We start from the raw sequence: 15,582 nt of genomic DNA on the forward strand, positions 1-15,582 counted from the left end.
AAACACTGCGCTTCCCAAGAGTCACGTGGTACACATTGACCCAGGTGGAGACGCTGGCTATGGAGACATATGTCACGGAATCTCTGGGGCAGGGGTACATTCGGCCCTCCATCTCACCCATCTCACCCGTCTTTTTTTGTGAAGAAAAAGGAGGGAGGTCTCCGTCCGTGCATTGATTATAGAGGTCTAAATGCCATCACAGTGGGGTTTAGTTACCCACTACCTCTCATCGCTACGGCGGTGGAACCATTTCACGGAGCACAGTTTTTCACAAAACTGGATCTCAGGAGCGCGTATAGTCAGTCTGGTGCGTATTCGGGATGGAGATGAGTGGAAAACAGCGTTTAGTACCACATCGGGCCACTATGAGTACCTTGTCATGCCGTTTGGGTTATAGAATGCTCCAGCCGTCTTTCAAGCCTTTGTAGACAAGATTCTCAGGGACCTGCACGGGCAGGGCGTGGTTGTCTATATCAATAATATTCCGATCTATTCCACCACCCGCGCCGCGCATGTGTCTCTGGTACGCAAGGTGCTTGGTAGACTGCTGGAGCATGACCTATACGTCAAGGCTGAGAAGTGTGTGTTCTCCAAACGACCCTGGGCGTTACAGCTACAGTAAAAAAAAAGGGTTAAAGGTAGATTGAATGCCTGGTACATTACAAAATTATTATTATTATTATAGAAGTCATTCATAATAGGGATAATAGAGATGATGCTTGGGCCAAGGCCAGGAACAGAGGCTTAGGCCCGGACTGGCAAGCTTTTAAGCAACTGAGGAATCATTGTGTATCATTTTGGAAAACTGTCAAATCCCTAAAGAGATCTTCTTCCTCCTGTCTGCCACAACAAATTAATTTAGACACTGGCCTCATTACAGAAAAAATGTCATCAGTGATGCATTTAATTGCCATTTTATTTCAGCGGGCTCTCTTTGAAAGAACTTCTAAGCCTATTCACAATGATGTTAGGCTGAATGCTGATAGAGGAAACTTGCTGAATGATCAGAGAAATTATAGTCAAAGCTTTTCTTTTAGGTTATTTACAAAATAAGTCATGGATGCTTTGCTAGCAATAGACAACAATAAATCCACAGGGGGTATCCACTTGGATCCCGGGCTGCTTAAGTGTGCAGTGCCCATCATTGTTGGCTCAATAACCTAAAATCTTTTATTAAACATTATCAAGAAAGACAGTATTCCAAAAGTATGGAAATCAGCTCTTGTGCTACCACTCCATAGGGGCGGGGATAGTAGTGATCTTAATAATTATCTCCCCTTTTCAAGGCTTCCTTGTCTAGCTAAGATTCTAGAATTCTTGGCAAATGTACAACTTTGCTCCTTTTTTTCCAGATATATGTATTTTGAATGTAAACCAATCAGGGTTTAGGACAGGGCATAACACTATTAAAGCATCCCCACTCCGCTATGCAATCTGGTTTCAGAGCTGGTCATGGGTGCACCTCAGCCACGCTCAAGATCCTAAACGATATCATAACCGCCATCGATAAGAGACATTACTGTGCAGCCGTATTCATCGACCTGGCTAAGGCTTTCGACTCTGTCAATCACAACATTCTTATTAGCAGACTCAACAGCCTTGGTTTCTCAAATGATTGCCTTGCTTGGTTCACCAACTACTTCTCTGATAGAGTTCAGTGTGTCAAATCGGAGGGCTTGTTGTCCGGACCTCTGGCAGTCTCTATGGGGGTGCCACAGGGTTCAATTCTAGGGCCGACTCTCTTCTCTGTATACATCAATGATGTCGGTCTTGCTGCTGGTGATTCTTTGATCCACCTCTACACAGACGACACCATTCTGTATACCTTTGGCCCTTCTTTGGACACTGTGTTAACTAACCTCCAGACGAGCTTCAATTCCATACAACTCTCCTTCCGTGGCCTCCAACTGCTCTTAAATGCAAGTTAAACCAAATGCATGCTTTTCAACCGATCGCTGCCTGCACAGCATCACTACTCTGGAAGGTTCTGACTTGGAATAAGATAAATAGAGAAAAATAACTAATGTAGTATTTAAAGAAAAATGAAGGTCGTAGTATACATAACTTGTTGGATAAAACAACACGTGATTCTCCAGATAATTTTCATTAAAGAACTGACTTAGATGGACATTGATCTGTGAAGGACTAAATGGCAGTGGGGCAGGTTAACCTAACCTATGGGTGTATGTGGCCACCTCAGAACTAGTGATAACCCACTCAACAGGCTTTATTATGAGCACATACTGATCTCAACTTATGTAACGTTAGTTAATTATATATTTTGTTACGATTGTTTTGTCGACAGAACATTTCTTTAAAAGGCGTTCTGGGACTGTTGTTCCTCACATCACACTGGCCATGAGAGCAGTAGTACTTGCACTGACTCTAGCCCTTGTGGGTAAGTACAGTTTTTCTGTCTTATTCTAGTGCAGATATTATAACTAACTTCATGTAAATATAACTAAGTTATGTAAATATAGAAATGTACAATTCTGTATCTATGACATTTTTTGAAAAACATTCAGTAACATATTGTGACAATAATTTTTGTTTTATCTTGTAGCGAGTCAATCTGTTAACTTTGGTAAGTACATATTATTTTTATGGATTTTTACTTATGTTTATTAGGTAGTTTCACTTCTGCATTTTTTTCGAGTTGAATAAATTAAGTAAAACCAGTTCTCAGATCACAAGATCATCAAATATGTTTTGATTGTTATTACAGCCCCTGATTTTGCTGCCAGTAAGACCTATGTGTACAAGTATGAGGCACTGCTCCTGGGTGGTCTGCCAGAGGAGGGTCTGGCTAGAGCTGGAGTAAAAGTAATCAGCAAAGTTCTTATCAGTGCAGTTGCAGAGAATACCTACTTGCTGAAGGTATTAAATATACATGAAGTTCCCACACAAACAATATCTTAATGTGATGTCCATTACATTGACTAATACATCAATTGATATCTTCTTGTAGCTTGTGAACCCTGAGATCTTTGAGTACAGTGGTGTGTGGCCCAAAGATCCTTTCGTCCCAGCTGCAAAACTCACTTCAGCCCTGGCTGCTCAGTTCTCGATTCCCATCAAGTTTGAGTATGCCAAGGGTGTTGTGGGTAAGGTATTTGCCCCCACTGCTGTCTCTGAAACAGTGCTGAATGTCCATAGAGGTATCCTGAACATTCTTCAGCTCAACATCAAGAAGACACAAAACGTCTATGAGTTGCAGGAGGTAAAACTTGTATATATGTTCATATGTAGATGCAAAACATGTTTCAGTAAGCAATGTTTGAGTTCCTCATTCATGCTCTCTTTTGTGTTAGGCTGGAGCTCAGGGAGTGTGCAAGACCCACTATGTGATCAGGGAAGATGCCAAGGCAGAGCGCATCCATTTGACCAAGAACAAGGATCTCAATAACTGTCAGCAGAGAATCATGAAGGACTTTGGTCTGGCTTACACAGAGAAGTGTGTAGAGTGCCGGCAGGTATGAGCATAAGTATCTATTTTGGGGGTTGGAAAAACATAACCAGAAACACTTCACATGACAATACAACTCTGTGTTTTGTCTAAACAGAGAGGGGAGGCCCTGATGGGAGCTGCCACTTACAACTACCTCATGAAGCCCGCTGACAATGGTGCTCTGATCTTGGAGGCCACTGTTACTGAGCTCCATCAGTTCACACCATTCAATGAGATGTCAGGAGCTGCCCAAATGGAAGCAAAGTATGTTGACTGATTTGTGGTACAAAAGGAAAACATTTTCATTTTATTAAGCTTATAGGTTTAAAAGTTTCCCATGAACTACCTTTCACAGACAAATGTTGACTTTCGTTGAGATCAAGAAGGATCCAATTGTTGTCCCCGATAATAACTATGTTCACCGTGGATCCATCCGGTATGAGTTTGCCACTGAGATTCTCCAGATGCCCATTCAGCTCCTTAAGATCAGCAACGCACGTGCTCAGGTACAGTGACTCAATGACTCTATCTATTATTTGATACAATAGCCTGACAATATGTAAAGCCAAAGATAACAAAGGTTTAATACAAGCACTTCATTATAATTGTTTAGGCTGTGAAGATCCTGAATCATCTGGTCACATACAACACGGCACCGGTCCATGAAGATGCTCCTCTTAAGTTTCTGCAGTTTATTCAGCTCCTGCGCATGGCAAGCTCTGAGACTATTAATGCCATCTGGGCTGAGTTCAAGGCCAAACCAGCTTACAGGTAAAAACAATTCTTGCTCAATTGCTCAAACAAAGACACAATGACAGAAAACCTTTTTTTCAGACACTGGATCCTGGATGCTGTCCCCTCTATCGGAAGTTCAGTGGCTGTGAGATTCATCAAGGAGAAGTTTTTGGCTGGTGACATCACTATTTTTGAGGCTGCTCAGGCTCTGGTTGCCGCTGTGCATATGGTGGCTGCTGATCTGGAGACTGTCAAGCTTGTTGAAGTAAGTAAACCTTTAAATGATGTTTAAGCATTCTTATAGATTTCCTCATTAAGATGACTAAAAATTGTAGCATGAGGTGGTCTAGTGGTTAACACCATTACCTTCAACACATATGTGACCCAGAGCCTCGATTCAGTTTTATGTAGCAACATTTGGTGTTTTTTTAATTTAAAGTAGGGACTCAGATCTTCAAAACGGTATATCATACACCACAGTTGAGGAACAATGCGAAAGTAATTCTGCTTTGAAAGTTGGTCAACTTGTAACCTCACTTTTGAGAAAATGTCCCTTTAATTTTTTCCTACACCTACTGGAGAGCTTCTGCGTTTAAACCTATTCGGCATCGTTCACACCCTCTAAAGCCCTAGCCCCACCCATCTCTTTAAGGATTCACATGTGAGACCATGAGCTAAACAGAGTGAGTAAGGTAGTGTAGTAAACAACCAAAGATTTCAAGACTAAAAGTGGTGAAAGTAGTAGCCTAAAATAGGGAAAACTCCAGTTAAAAATGCACGTTATCTAGTCCTTGGCCTATATCCTAATCTGACTTTGAAAGTGTCCGGATAAAAATATTTTATAATTATTTGATAATTATACATTATGCTTACCCAGACACTTGTCCAAAACTGATGGGTCATGTGACATAAATTATATAACCACCCCCAGCCACATGTAGCTAAGTGGATGGTTACTATTGTCTGGACATGTACACATGTTCATGAAATACAATCGATGGCCATAATCAGCAATTACAAGTGGCTTTCTGAGATACAAATAATATTACTACAGAGATCATACACGTGCCGTTAGCTAGCAAGCCAGCAAGCTAACATTTGCTAGCTAGCTAACAGTACGCTTGAACTTGCAATGAAAATGACTTTCTGACTAAATTTGAAACTTGTAATATCTGAGAATGTAGCTACACTCTTACCAGTATACATGGATGAACATTTCATGGCAGTGTGTCTTTTCTGTTTGGTTTGTAGCAAGCTACAGCTTGTTGGGCCCGTTGTTGTGTCAAGTCACTTCGGTTCACACTGACCGTGTGCAGAAAGTAGTCCATCACAACTTTTTCCCACTAATCTTTGTCGATAGCACCTAATAAATTCTGGGCAACAATGTTGTTGAGCGCAGTAGCAACACATTTGCAGATCTCCATGGCTAGCATTATATCTTTCAAAAAAGCCACTGTAGCAAGGATTATTGACATATACCGAGCAGCTCATGTTATAGACAGAAGCGTGCTACATAGCAGACCAACACAAACTCATCTCTCGGCATGTCCAGCCCATTCATTAGCCCATTCATTATCTCAGCCAATCATGGCTAGCGGGAAGGTATTTTTCCATGGCTAAACCAACTAGGCTCCTAATTTAACAATTGTATTCATATTTACAGATGGCATACAAGTTTGTTATGAAGGCACATGACAGTTCACATGTTCCAGGAGGCATTTCTGAAAGAATAAACTGCAAATGCATCTCCTGTGAAGTAGTGATGTGCGACATACGCCTAGCTTTTTGAAGCTGGTCACATATGTGCTCGCGGCCGTCTGGTTGAGAATCCTGGACCCACTTTACTCCTTCTACACTGTCCTATCTCTTCAATATTTTGTAAGAAATTATATAAAGATGACTCAAAACAATACCTTTTTCACCACCAGAGCCTGGCTTTCAACCACAAGATTCAGACACACCCAGTTCTACGTGAGCTCACCATGCTTGGTTATGGTACCATGGTTTCCAAATACTGTGTTGAACATCCCAACTGCCCCGCTGAACTTGTGAAGGTAAACTGGATGTATTTTCCTATAATCATTTACATTTGAGTCACTTAACAGATAGATGCTCTTACGATAGCTAGGTGAGATAGCAACATATCACAATCGTATCAAGTATATTTTCCCTCAAAAAAAAGATTTATCAGCAAAATCAGTGCTATTGGGATACTCTTCAAAGAGGTAGATGTCATCTCATGTATATGATGATCTACTGATTGAGGTTATTCAAACATATCTACTGTACATGTCTTCCCACAGCCCATCCACGAACTTGCTGTTCAGGCTGTTGCTAATAGCAAATTTGAGGAACTCTCCATGGTTCTTAAAGCTCTGGGTAATGCTGGCCATCCTGCTAGCATTAAACCAATCACAAAGCTCCTGCCCGTGTTTGGAACTGCAGCTGCTGCTCTGCCCCTGAGAGTCCAGGCTGATGCAGTTTTGGCCCTGAGGAACATTGCTAAGAGGGAGCCTAGAATGGTGAGTACAGTCCCTCCATTAAATTGCAAATGACAACATCATGATTCTCATTGGCGAAGTCCATTCAAATCTCTGCATTATTGTTGTGAAATAGGTCCAGGAAGTTGCTGTGCAGTTGTTCATGGACAAGGCTCTCCACCCAGAGCTCCGCATGCTTGCCTGCATTGTTCTGTTTGAGACAAAGCCCCCAATGGGCCTGGTGATTACTTTAGCTAGCATTCTGAAAACAGAGAAAAATATGCAGGTGGCTAGCTTCACCTACTCTCACATGATGTCCCTGACCAGGAGCACCGCCCCTGACTTTGCCTCAGTGTAAGAGCACTCTTTCACCTTTACATGTCATTACATCTCTCTCAATATCTATGGAATCAGATTTAATAACATAGTTGCTATTCCTTCATTTTAGTGCTGCTGCCTGCAATGTTGCTGTCAAGATGCTCAGCAACAAATTTAGAAGATTGAGCTGCCACTTCAGTCAAGCCATCCACCTGGATGCCTATTCCAGTAAGGTCCTCCTCTTATCTTCCTTGGCTTGCAACGACTGGCCCATTAGCATCATTCACTAAACATCAACAAAGTCATTCATTAACAGTCATTTTTCCCCATCTTAAAGATCCCCTGAGGATTGGTGCTGCTGCCAGTGCTTTCTACATCAACGATGCTGCCACCCTTTTCCCCAGAACTGTCGTGGCCAAAGCTCGCACCTACTTTGCTGGAGCAGCTGCTGATGTTCTTGAGGTAAAGGCGTTTTTTCAAAGTACCTTGAAATGATAATGATTGAGAACATTTAAAACACTTTTTAACTGTCCAAGCTTAATGTTTGCCCCTTAGGTTGGAGTGAGAACTGAGGGAATCCAGGAGGCTCTTCTGAAATTACCCCCAGCTCCTGAAAATGCTGACAGGATCACCAAGATGAGGCGTGTCATTAAGGCTGTAAGTATCAACGACCACTACGTTACACATTTATCTTAAATTGCTTCAATCCCTGTGGATTTTTTAAATGAAATTGATCAATCAGGTTTGCTTTACTCATCTATCCACAGCTGTCTGACTGGAGGTCCCTAGCCACAAGCAAGCCCCTAGCCTCCATATATGTGAAGTTCTTTGGACAGGAAATTGCCTTTGCCAACATCGACAAGTCCATCATCGATCAGGCACTTCAGGTACAACAGATGATATAACTTAATAGTCTCCAAAAGTATTCATAAAACATTCACAGTTGAGGGACAAAACAGCTAAACCTAATAATATCCCACAGCTTGCCAACAGTCCTTCTGCACACGCTTTGGGAAGAAATGCCTTGAAGGCACTGTTGGCTGGAGCAACTTTCCAGTATGTTAAGCCCCTGCTGGCTGCAGAGGTGCGTCGCATCTTCCCCACCGCTGTTGGTTTGCCCATGGAGCTCAGTTACTACACTGCTGCTGTCGCTAAAGCATACGTCAATGGTAACTATATCATAATAGTTCTTGCTTAGTAATTAGTAGTTCTTCGCTAGATGTCTGATCTCCCATATGAATGTGCTTTTATCTTTATGTTCATAGTCCGTGCCACTCTGACACCTGCTCTGCCTGAAACCTTCCATGCTGCCCAGCTATTGAAAACAAACATTGAGCTACACGCCGAAGTTAGACCAAGGTAGGTATAAGACCAATATTTTCTGATGACATCATTAATACCACAAATCTTGGTAAATTTAACAAATGTCTCCTCTTCCTGTAGCATTGTCATGCATACATTTGCTGTGATGGGAGTGAACACTGCATTCATCCAGGCTGCTATTATGGCAAGAGCTAAGGTCCGCACAATTGTCCCTGCAAAATTTGCAGCACAGCTTGACATCGCTAATGGCAACTTCAAGTTTGAAGCTTTCCCTGTTTCCCCTCCTGAGCATATTGCTGCCGCACAGTAAGGGCAATATTTTTCTTGGTCAGAAAAGAGGATGTAATAGCTGTTTAAATTAAGTTCATATTTTTTTAACACGGCTGCCGACCTACAGTTTTCTTGAGATCTATGTTCCTTCAAACAGCATTGAGACCTTTGCTGTGGCAAGAAATGTGGAGGATGTCCCAGCCGAGAGAATAACTCCCTTGATTCCTGCCCAAGGAGTAGCAAGAAGCACACAGCAGTCCAGGGATAAGTTCACATCTATGATTGCAGACTCTGCTGCCTCTTTTGCTGGAAGTTTGGTGAGTTTGTATGAAATACTTGTTCAAAACTAAATCCACATAAGCATTGCCAATCAGAAATGATTAACCACAGACCCCAGACATTTGATACATTTTGTGAATTTATATCATTTTTTCAGTCAAGATCTTCCGAGATCCTCTATTCTGATTTGCCATCCAACTTCAAGCCCATCATTAAGGCAATTGTAGTCCATCTTGAGGAGACAATCTGTGTCGAAAGGCTTGGAGTCAAAGCATGCTTTGAATTTACCTCAGAGAGTGCTGCCTTCATCAGAAACACTCTTTTCTACAACATGATTGGAAAGCATTCAGTCCTTATTTCTGTGAAACCATGTAAGCATTCATTTGGTAATAAGCCAAGTTCAGCATATACTTGCAACAATTTGTTTAGCTATTTGTAATGCATTCCATTTTTAGCAGCATCTGAACCCGCCATCGAGAGGCTGGAGTTTGAAGTGCAAGTTGGACCCAAGGCTGCAGAAAAGATTATCAAAGTCATCACCATGAACGAAGAGGAGGAAGCTCCCGAGGGAAAAACTGTACTGTTGAAGCTCAAGAAAATTCTGCTGCCTGATCTGAAGAACGGCACCAGAGCTTCCTCTAGTTCCAGCAGCTCTAGTTCCAGCAGCTCTCGCTCTAGTAGTTCCCGCTCTAGATCCAGAAAATCAGAGAGCAGCAGCTCTTCCAGCTCCTCCAGCTCTCGCATCTCCAAGGTAAGGCTACTGTTTGTCACAAAACTCTTTGAGTCAGATATTTATGGAGTTGACAAACAAGGCACAGACTTGTTGCAAACATACATAGATGTTAAAAATGTGAAGAGAATTTATTAAATGTATTGGTATTTCTACCCAAATAGCCTGACGGCCCCGACCAGCCTTACAACCCCAACGACCGCAAATTCAAAAAGAATCACAAGGTACAATATTGAGGAATTTTCATCTACGATATGGTTGACAAAAATAAATGTTTGTATAAAAGTTTTTCCGTAAATACCCTGGGTTTTGCTGTTTGTTTGCAGGACTCTCAAGCCACCTCCAATGTCATCTCCAGAAGCAAGAGCAGTGCCTCTAGCTTCCATGCCATCTACAAGCAGGTGACACTTCACCATCATAACTTGAGTCAAGATTATCATCTCTTTCATTGTGTGCCATTGGGAGAGAGCGCAGAGATGAATTAAGATTTAAAATGTGTTTCTCTTCTCAGGACAAATTCCTTGGCAATAAACTTGCCCCTATGGTGATCATCCTCTTCCGTTTAGTGAGAGCTGACCATAAGAGAGAGGGATACCAGGTTACTGCTTACTTGAACAAAGCTACTTCCAGACTGCAGATCATTATGGCTGCCCTTGATGAGAACGACAACTGGAAACTGTGTGCTGATGGTGTTCTGCTCAGCAAACACAAAGTCACTGTAAGATCAAATATCTTGTAAATGGTGCTACAATATAAGTTTTCTGATCATTTTTTTAATGTTTAGCTTGTACCGTGGGTAGCAATAACAACTAATGTATACTAAAAAAAATTACACTTTATTTTGTTCTCCTTATTAGGCCAAGATTGCTTGGGGGGCAGAGTGCAAGGATTATAACACCTTTATCACTGCTGAGACTGGTCTTGTTGGTCCAAGCCCTGCAGTTCGTCTGAGGTTGTCTTGGGACAAACTCCCCAAGGTTCCCAAGGCTGTTTGGCGCTATGTTAGGATGTACGGTTACTCATTTGTTATTTACTAGTGATAGCTGAATAATGTTACAGAACAAATCAAGAACAACTTCTGATTTGTGTAACCTTTTCTCTTCTAGTGTGTCTGAATTCATCCCTGGGTACATCCCATATTACCTGGCTGACTTGGTTCCAATGCAAAAAGACAAAAATAGTGAGAAACAGATTCAATTCACTGTGGTTGCCACATCTGAAAGGACCCTGGATGTCATTCTGAAAACACCCAAGGTGAGGAACATTGTTTTTCCCACAATAGCATTTTCTGCTGTTTTATTTCTCCAGACTTCTCTTCTTGGTTGACTGTTTCTGATGAGGATTTGTGTATCTAAATCACAGATGACACTGTATAAACTGGGTGTGAACCTCCCCTGTTCTCTGCCATTTGAGTCTATGACTGATCTTTCTCCCTTTGATGACAACATTGTTAACAAAATCCACTACTTGTTTTCTGAAGTCAACGCAGGTAAGCAGAAACAATAAAAAAACTAAAAAACAAAACAATGTCACAGTACAACGTTAAAAAAGGCAAGGACGGTATAAATTAACACTATTGTTTTCCAGTTAAATGTAGCATGGTCAGAGACACATTGACAACATTTAACAACAAGATGTACAAGATCAAGATGCCTCTCTCCTGCTACCAAGTTTTGGCTCAGGATTGCACCACAGAGCTCAAATTCATGGTTCTGCTGAAGAAGGATCATGCATCTGAACAAAACCACATCAATGTGAAAATCTCTGACATGTGAGTATTGTTTTAGAAAACAATTGCTTTTGACACAAATATATTTCTTAGTTCCATCAATAACAATGTATGAAATGTTATCTTTGACACTTCCAGCGATGTTGACCTGTACACTGAGGACCATGGTGTGATAGTGAAGGTCAATGAAATGGAAATTTCCAACGACAACCTCCCATACAAGGACCCCTCAGGTTTCTCATGCACCTTCAACCTTATTTATCAACATCACAATAACTAGAATAATCTAATGTACTGCAGTAATAAGATAATAGAAAATGGCCTCATCCATAAACTACAACATTGTTTATTTTCTTGCCTAAGGTTCTATCAAGATCGATCGGAAGGGTAAAGGCGTGTCTCTCTATGCCCCAAGCCATGGTCTCCAAGAAGTCTACTTTGATAGCAACTTATGGAAGGTGATTGGAATCTTATGTCATAATATCAATAATACTGTATCATTAAATTTATGAATAGCATATTACTTGTTTAAAAGGCTACCAAAATATAAGCTAAAGTTGTTCTAAGTTGTTGTGTGATTTTGGCACTCAGATTAAAGTTGTGGACTGGATGAAGGGACAGACCTGTGGACTCTGTGGAAAGGCTGATGGCGAAAACAGACAGGAGTACCGTACACCCAGTGGCCGCCTGACCAAGAGCTCAGTCAGCTTTGCCCATTCCTGGGTGCTTCCTTCTGATAGCTGCCGCGATGCGTCTGGTAAGTCTTAGCCTACCGCTTATGCTGCATTACAAATGTCAGTTCATTTAGTTAACATATTATTGCTGTACCTCTCTATGTCAGAATGTCTCATGAAGCTTGAGTCTGTGAAGCTGGAGAAGCAGGTGATTGTTGATGACAGGGAGTCCAAATGCTACTCTGTTGAGCCTGTGCTGCGCTGTCTGCCTGGATGCCTCCCAGTGAGGACCACCCCCATCACCATCGGTTTCCACTGCCTGCCCGTCGGTGAGTCTATAATGGACAACTGTTTTACTGAAGACACCATACTGTTCTGATGTATCCAATAAATACTGATCTGCAGTTCCTAATTTCTTACTTTCTTTCCTATTACAGATTCCAACCTGAACCGCTCTGAAGGTCTGAGCAGCATCTATGAGAAGAGTGTGGACCTGATGGAGAAGGCAGAAGCCCATGTGGCCTGTCGCTGCTCTGAGCAGTGCATGTAGTGCTGTGGTGGAGCAGATACTGTAACTTTTATAACAGAAAATATGTAATTTCACATCACTGAGATGTAACCTACAACATTATTGACCACTCAAATTGTAATAAATCCAACTGTGCATTCAAAGATGGTCTCTGATACATTCATTTGCAAAAAGAGCCCTCTAATAAGAGAAATTTAATGGCAATCACTTTTCAAGGTGAATTATGAAATAAAAAAAACTATTTAAAAAAAAGACGTCAGTTCCAAAAACACCTTCAGCTTGACAGAGGAGTTATATTGTAAACACGCGCAACTTGCTATGACTGTTCAGTATACCATTTCCATTGCACTGCATCTACAACAAATACAATAGCTTAGACCAATATTGTTTTGTTGTCATCACAATCAATTGAAAGGAAAGACAGTTTGTCAATTTCATAAATCAATGTAAAGAACTATATCTCTTTTCACATTTGGTGTTGGTGTATCAGCAACATTTCACTGAATGTACATTTTAAAATTATATTTAATATTTAAGGAAAAAAACTATATTTACTATGATAACAAATACATTACGCTGTCTGACATTCAAATGTATAAAACTACATGACTTTAACAAAAGGTAATACAATGAAAATACTTTTGACATTAAATCTGTACAAATGACATCTAAGAACAAAAACATTACCTTAAAAACCACACTAACTTGTCCCTCTGTCACTCAGCAGTCAAAATATTATGGCTCTATACAAGGTCCGATAGGAATTCAGGGAACTCAATGAGGAATGCTGTATATGGCCCAGGAGGCCTGTAAACAGTAGCTATAAAAAGTGATTGAGTAGGCTGCATAGATTTCATGACTAGAAGCTCAAAAGACGAAAACGTCATTTTTTTTGTATAAATTGAAATTTGCTATCATAAATGTTAGCAACACCTCCGCCTTTGCGGGATGCACGGGGGATATGGTCACTAGTGTAGCCAGGAGGTGAGGCCTCATTTAACACAGTAAATTCATCAGGCTTAAGCCATGTTTCAGTCAGGCCAATCACATCAAGATTATGATCAGTGATTAGTTCATTGATTATAATTAATTATAATTGCCTTTGAAGTAAGCGATCTAACATTAAGTAGCCCTATTTTGAGATGTGAGGTATCATGATCTCTTTCAATAATGACAGGAATGGAGGTGGTCTTTATCCTAGTGAGATTGCTAAGGCGAACACCGCCATGTTTAGTTTTGCCCAACCTAGGTCGAGGCACAGACACGGTCTCAATGGTGATAGCTGAGCTGACTACACTGACTGGGCTAGTGGCAGACTCCACTATGCTGGCAGGCTGGCTAACAGCCTGCTGCCTGGCCTGCACCCTATTTCATTGTAGAGCTAGAGGAGTTAGAGCCCTGTCTATGTTGGCAGATAAGATGAGAGCACCCCTCCAGCTAGGATGGAGTCCGTCACTCCTCAGCAGGTCAGGCTTGGTCCTGTTTGTGGGTGAGTCCTAGAAAGAGGGCCAATTATCTACAAATGATATATTTTGGGAGGGGCAGAAAACAGTTTTCAACCAGCGATTTACTTGTGAGACTGCTGTAGAGCTCATCACTCCCCCTAACTGGGAGGGGGCCAGAGACAATTACTGGATGCCGACACATCTTTCTAGCTGATTTACACGCAGAAGCTATGTTGCGCTTGGCGATCTCTGACTGTTTCATCCTAACATCGTTGGTGCCGACGTGGATAACAATATCTCTATACTCTCTACACTCGCCAGTTTTAGCTTTAGCCAGCACCATCTTCAGATTAGCCTCAACGTCGGTAGCCCTGCCCCCTGGTAAACAGTGTATGATCGCTGGATGATTCGTTTTAAGTCTAATACTGCGGGTAATGGAGTCGCCAATGACTATAGTTTTCAATTTGTCAGAGCTAATGAAGGGCTATATAGAGCCATAGAGATGTACGAAGGGCTATATGAATAAATTTGATTTGATTTGATTTGATCAAAACACAGTCAGGGGCCTTGTCCGTCCCAAAAACACTTGGCCTTGCCCCCATGGCAATCCAACTCGATGGATTCTCCATTCACCGAGCGGACAGGACATTGGATTCAGGAAAATTGACAGGGGGAGGTGTATGCCTCTTCATCAACAGTAAATGTTGTCCTGACTCTAGCGCAATGGAAGTCTCTACCCATTGCACTCCATAGACAGCCGGCCGTTAGGGTCAGGGTTGGTCAGGGAGGCCACGGTTCCACTGGACATGGTGACGCAGGGGAATCATAGGGAGCAAATTAGTCTGTTCATTATCGATTCACCTGCGTTTCCAGTGGTGCTGGGGATTCCCTGGCTGGCTAGTCACTATCCTAAGATTTCGTGGAGACAAGGGGTTCTCCAGGGGTGGTCAGAGAAGTGTTCTGGAAGGTTTCCATCGGTGCCACGTCGGTGGAGAGTCCAGACCAGGGTTCCACGGTGTGCATCCCCCCTGAATATGCTGATTTGGCAATCGCTTTCAGTAAGAAGAGAGCGACTAAATTACCACCTCATCGACAGGGGAATTGTGCAATAAATCTCCAGGTAAACACTGCGCTTCCCAAGAGTCACGTGGTACACATTGACCCAGGTGGAGACGCTGGCTATGGAGACATATGTCACGGAATCTCTGGGGCAGGGGTACATTCGGCCCTCCATCTCACCCATCTCACCCGTCTTTTTTTGTGAAGAAAAAGGAGGGAGGTCTCCGTCCGTGCATTGATTATAGAGGTCTAAATGCCATCACAGTGGGGTTTAGTTACCCACTACCTCTCATCGCTACGGCGGTGGAACCATTTCACGGAGCACAGTTTTTCACAAAACTGGATCTCAGGAGCGCGTATAGTCAGTCTGGTGCGTATTCGGGATGGAGATGAGTGGAAAACAGCGTTTAGTACCACATCGGGCCACTATGAGTACCTTGTCATGCCGTTTGGGTTATAGAATGCTCCAGCCGTCTTTCAAGCCTTTGTAGACAAGATTCTCAGGGACCTGCACGGGCAGGGCGTGGTTGTCTATATCAATAATATTCCGATCTATTCCACCA

The 15,582-nt window shown here is 42.1% G+C and overlaps 1 protein-coding gene across 2 annotated transcripts; it reads left to right on the forward strand.

Moving 5' to 3' along the window:
* The first annotated feature begins 2,105 nt into the window (after window positions 1-2,105).
* LOC139407515 (vitellogenin) lies at window positions 2,106-12,658 on the forward strand. Of its 2 annotated transcripts, none has more exons than XM_071151310.1 (34): window positions 2,106-2,398; window positions 2,564-2,584; window positions 2,726-2,877; window positions 2,969-3,220; window positions 3,312-3,473; window positions 3,564-3,712; window positions 3,804-3,954; window positions 4,062-4,219; window positions 4,283-4,448; window positions 6,112-6,237; window positions 6,487-6,705; window positions 6,800-7,017; window positions 7,112-7,209; window positions 7,319-7,443; window positions 7,537-7,638; window positions 7,749-7,868; window positions 7,964-8,150; window positions 8,247-8,340; window positions 8,425-8,610; window positions 8,732-8,891; window positions 9,011-9,224; window positions 9,309-9,604; window positions 9,748-9,807; window positions 9,910-9,984; window positions 10,095-10,301; window positions 10,441-10,592; window positions 10,690-10,837; window positions 10,946-11,072; window positions 11,171-11,354; window positions 11,451-11,545; window positions 11,676-11,770; window positions 11,904-12,069; window positions 12,154-12,315; window positions 12,424-12,658. In XM_071151310.1, exons 1-34 carry the CDS (start codon window positions 2,359-2,361, stop codon window positions 12,534-12,536), a joined length of 4,980 nt encoding a protein of 1,659 aa, XP_071007411.1. In that variant the 5' UTR covers window positions 2,106-2,358; the 3' UTR covers window positions 12,537-12,658. The 2 variants fall into 2 exon arrangements, with proteins under 2 accessions (XP_071007411.1, XP_071007412.1); XM_071151311.1 differs by having other exon boundaries at window positions 2,134-2,398; window positions 9,312-9,604.
* The last annotated feature ends 2,924 nt before the right edge of the window (window positions 12,659-15,582 follow it).

This window comes from Oncorhynchus clarkii, chromosome 4, assembly GCF_045791955.1.
Source record: "Oncorhynchus clarkii lewisi isolate Uvic-CL-2024 chromosome 4, UVic_Ocla_1.0, whole genome shotgun sequence".
Lineage (NCBI taxonomy): Eukaryota > Metazoa > Chordata > Actinopteri > Salmoniformes > Salmonidae > Oncorhynchus > Oncorhynchus clarkii.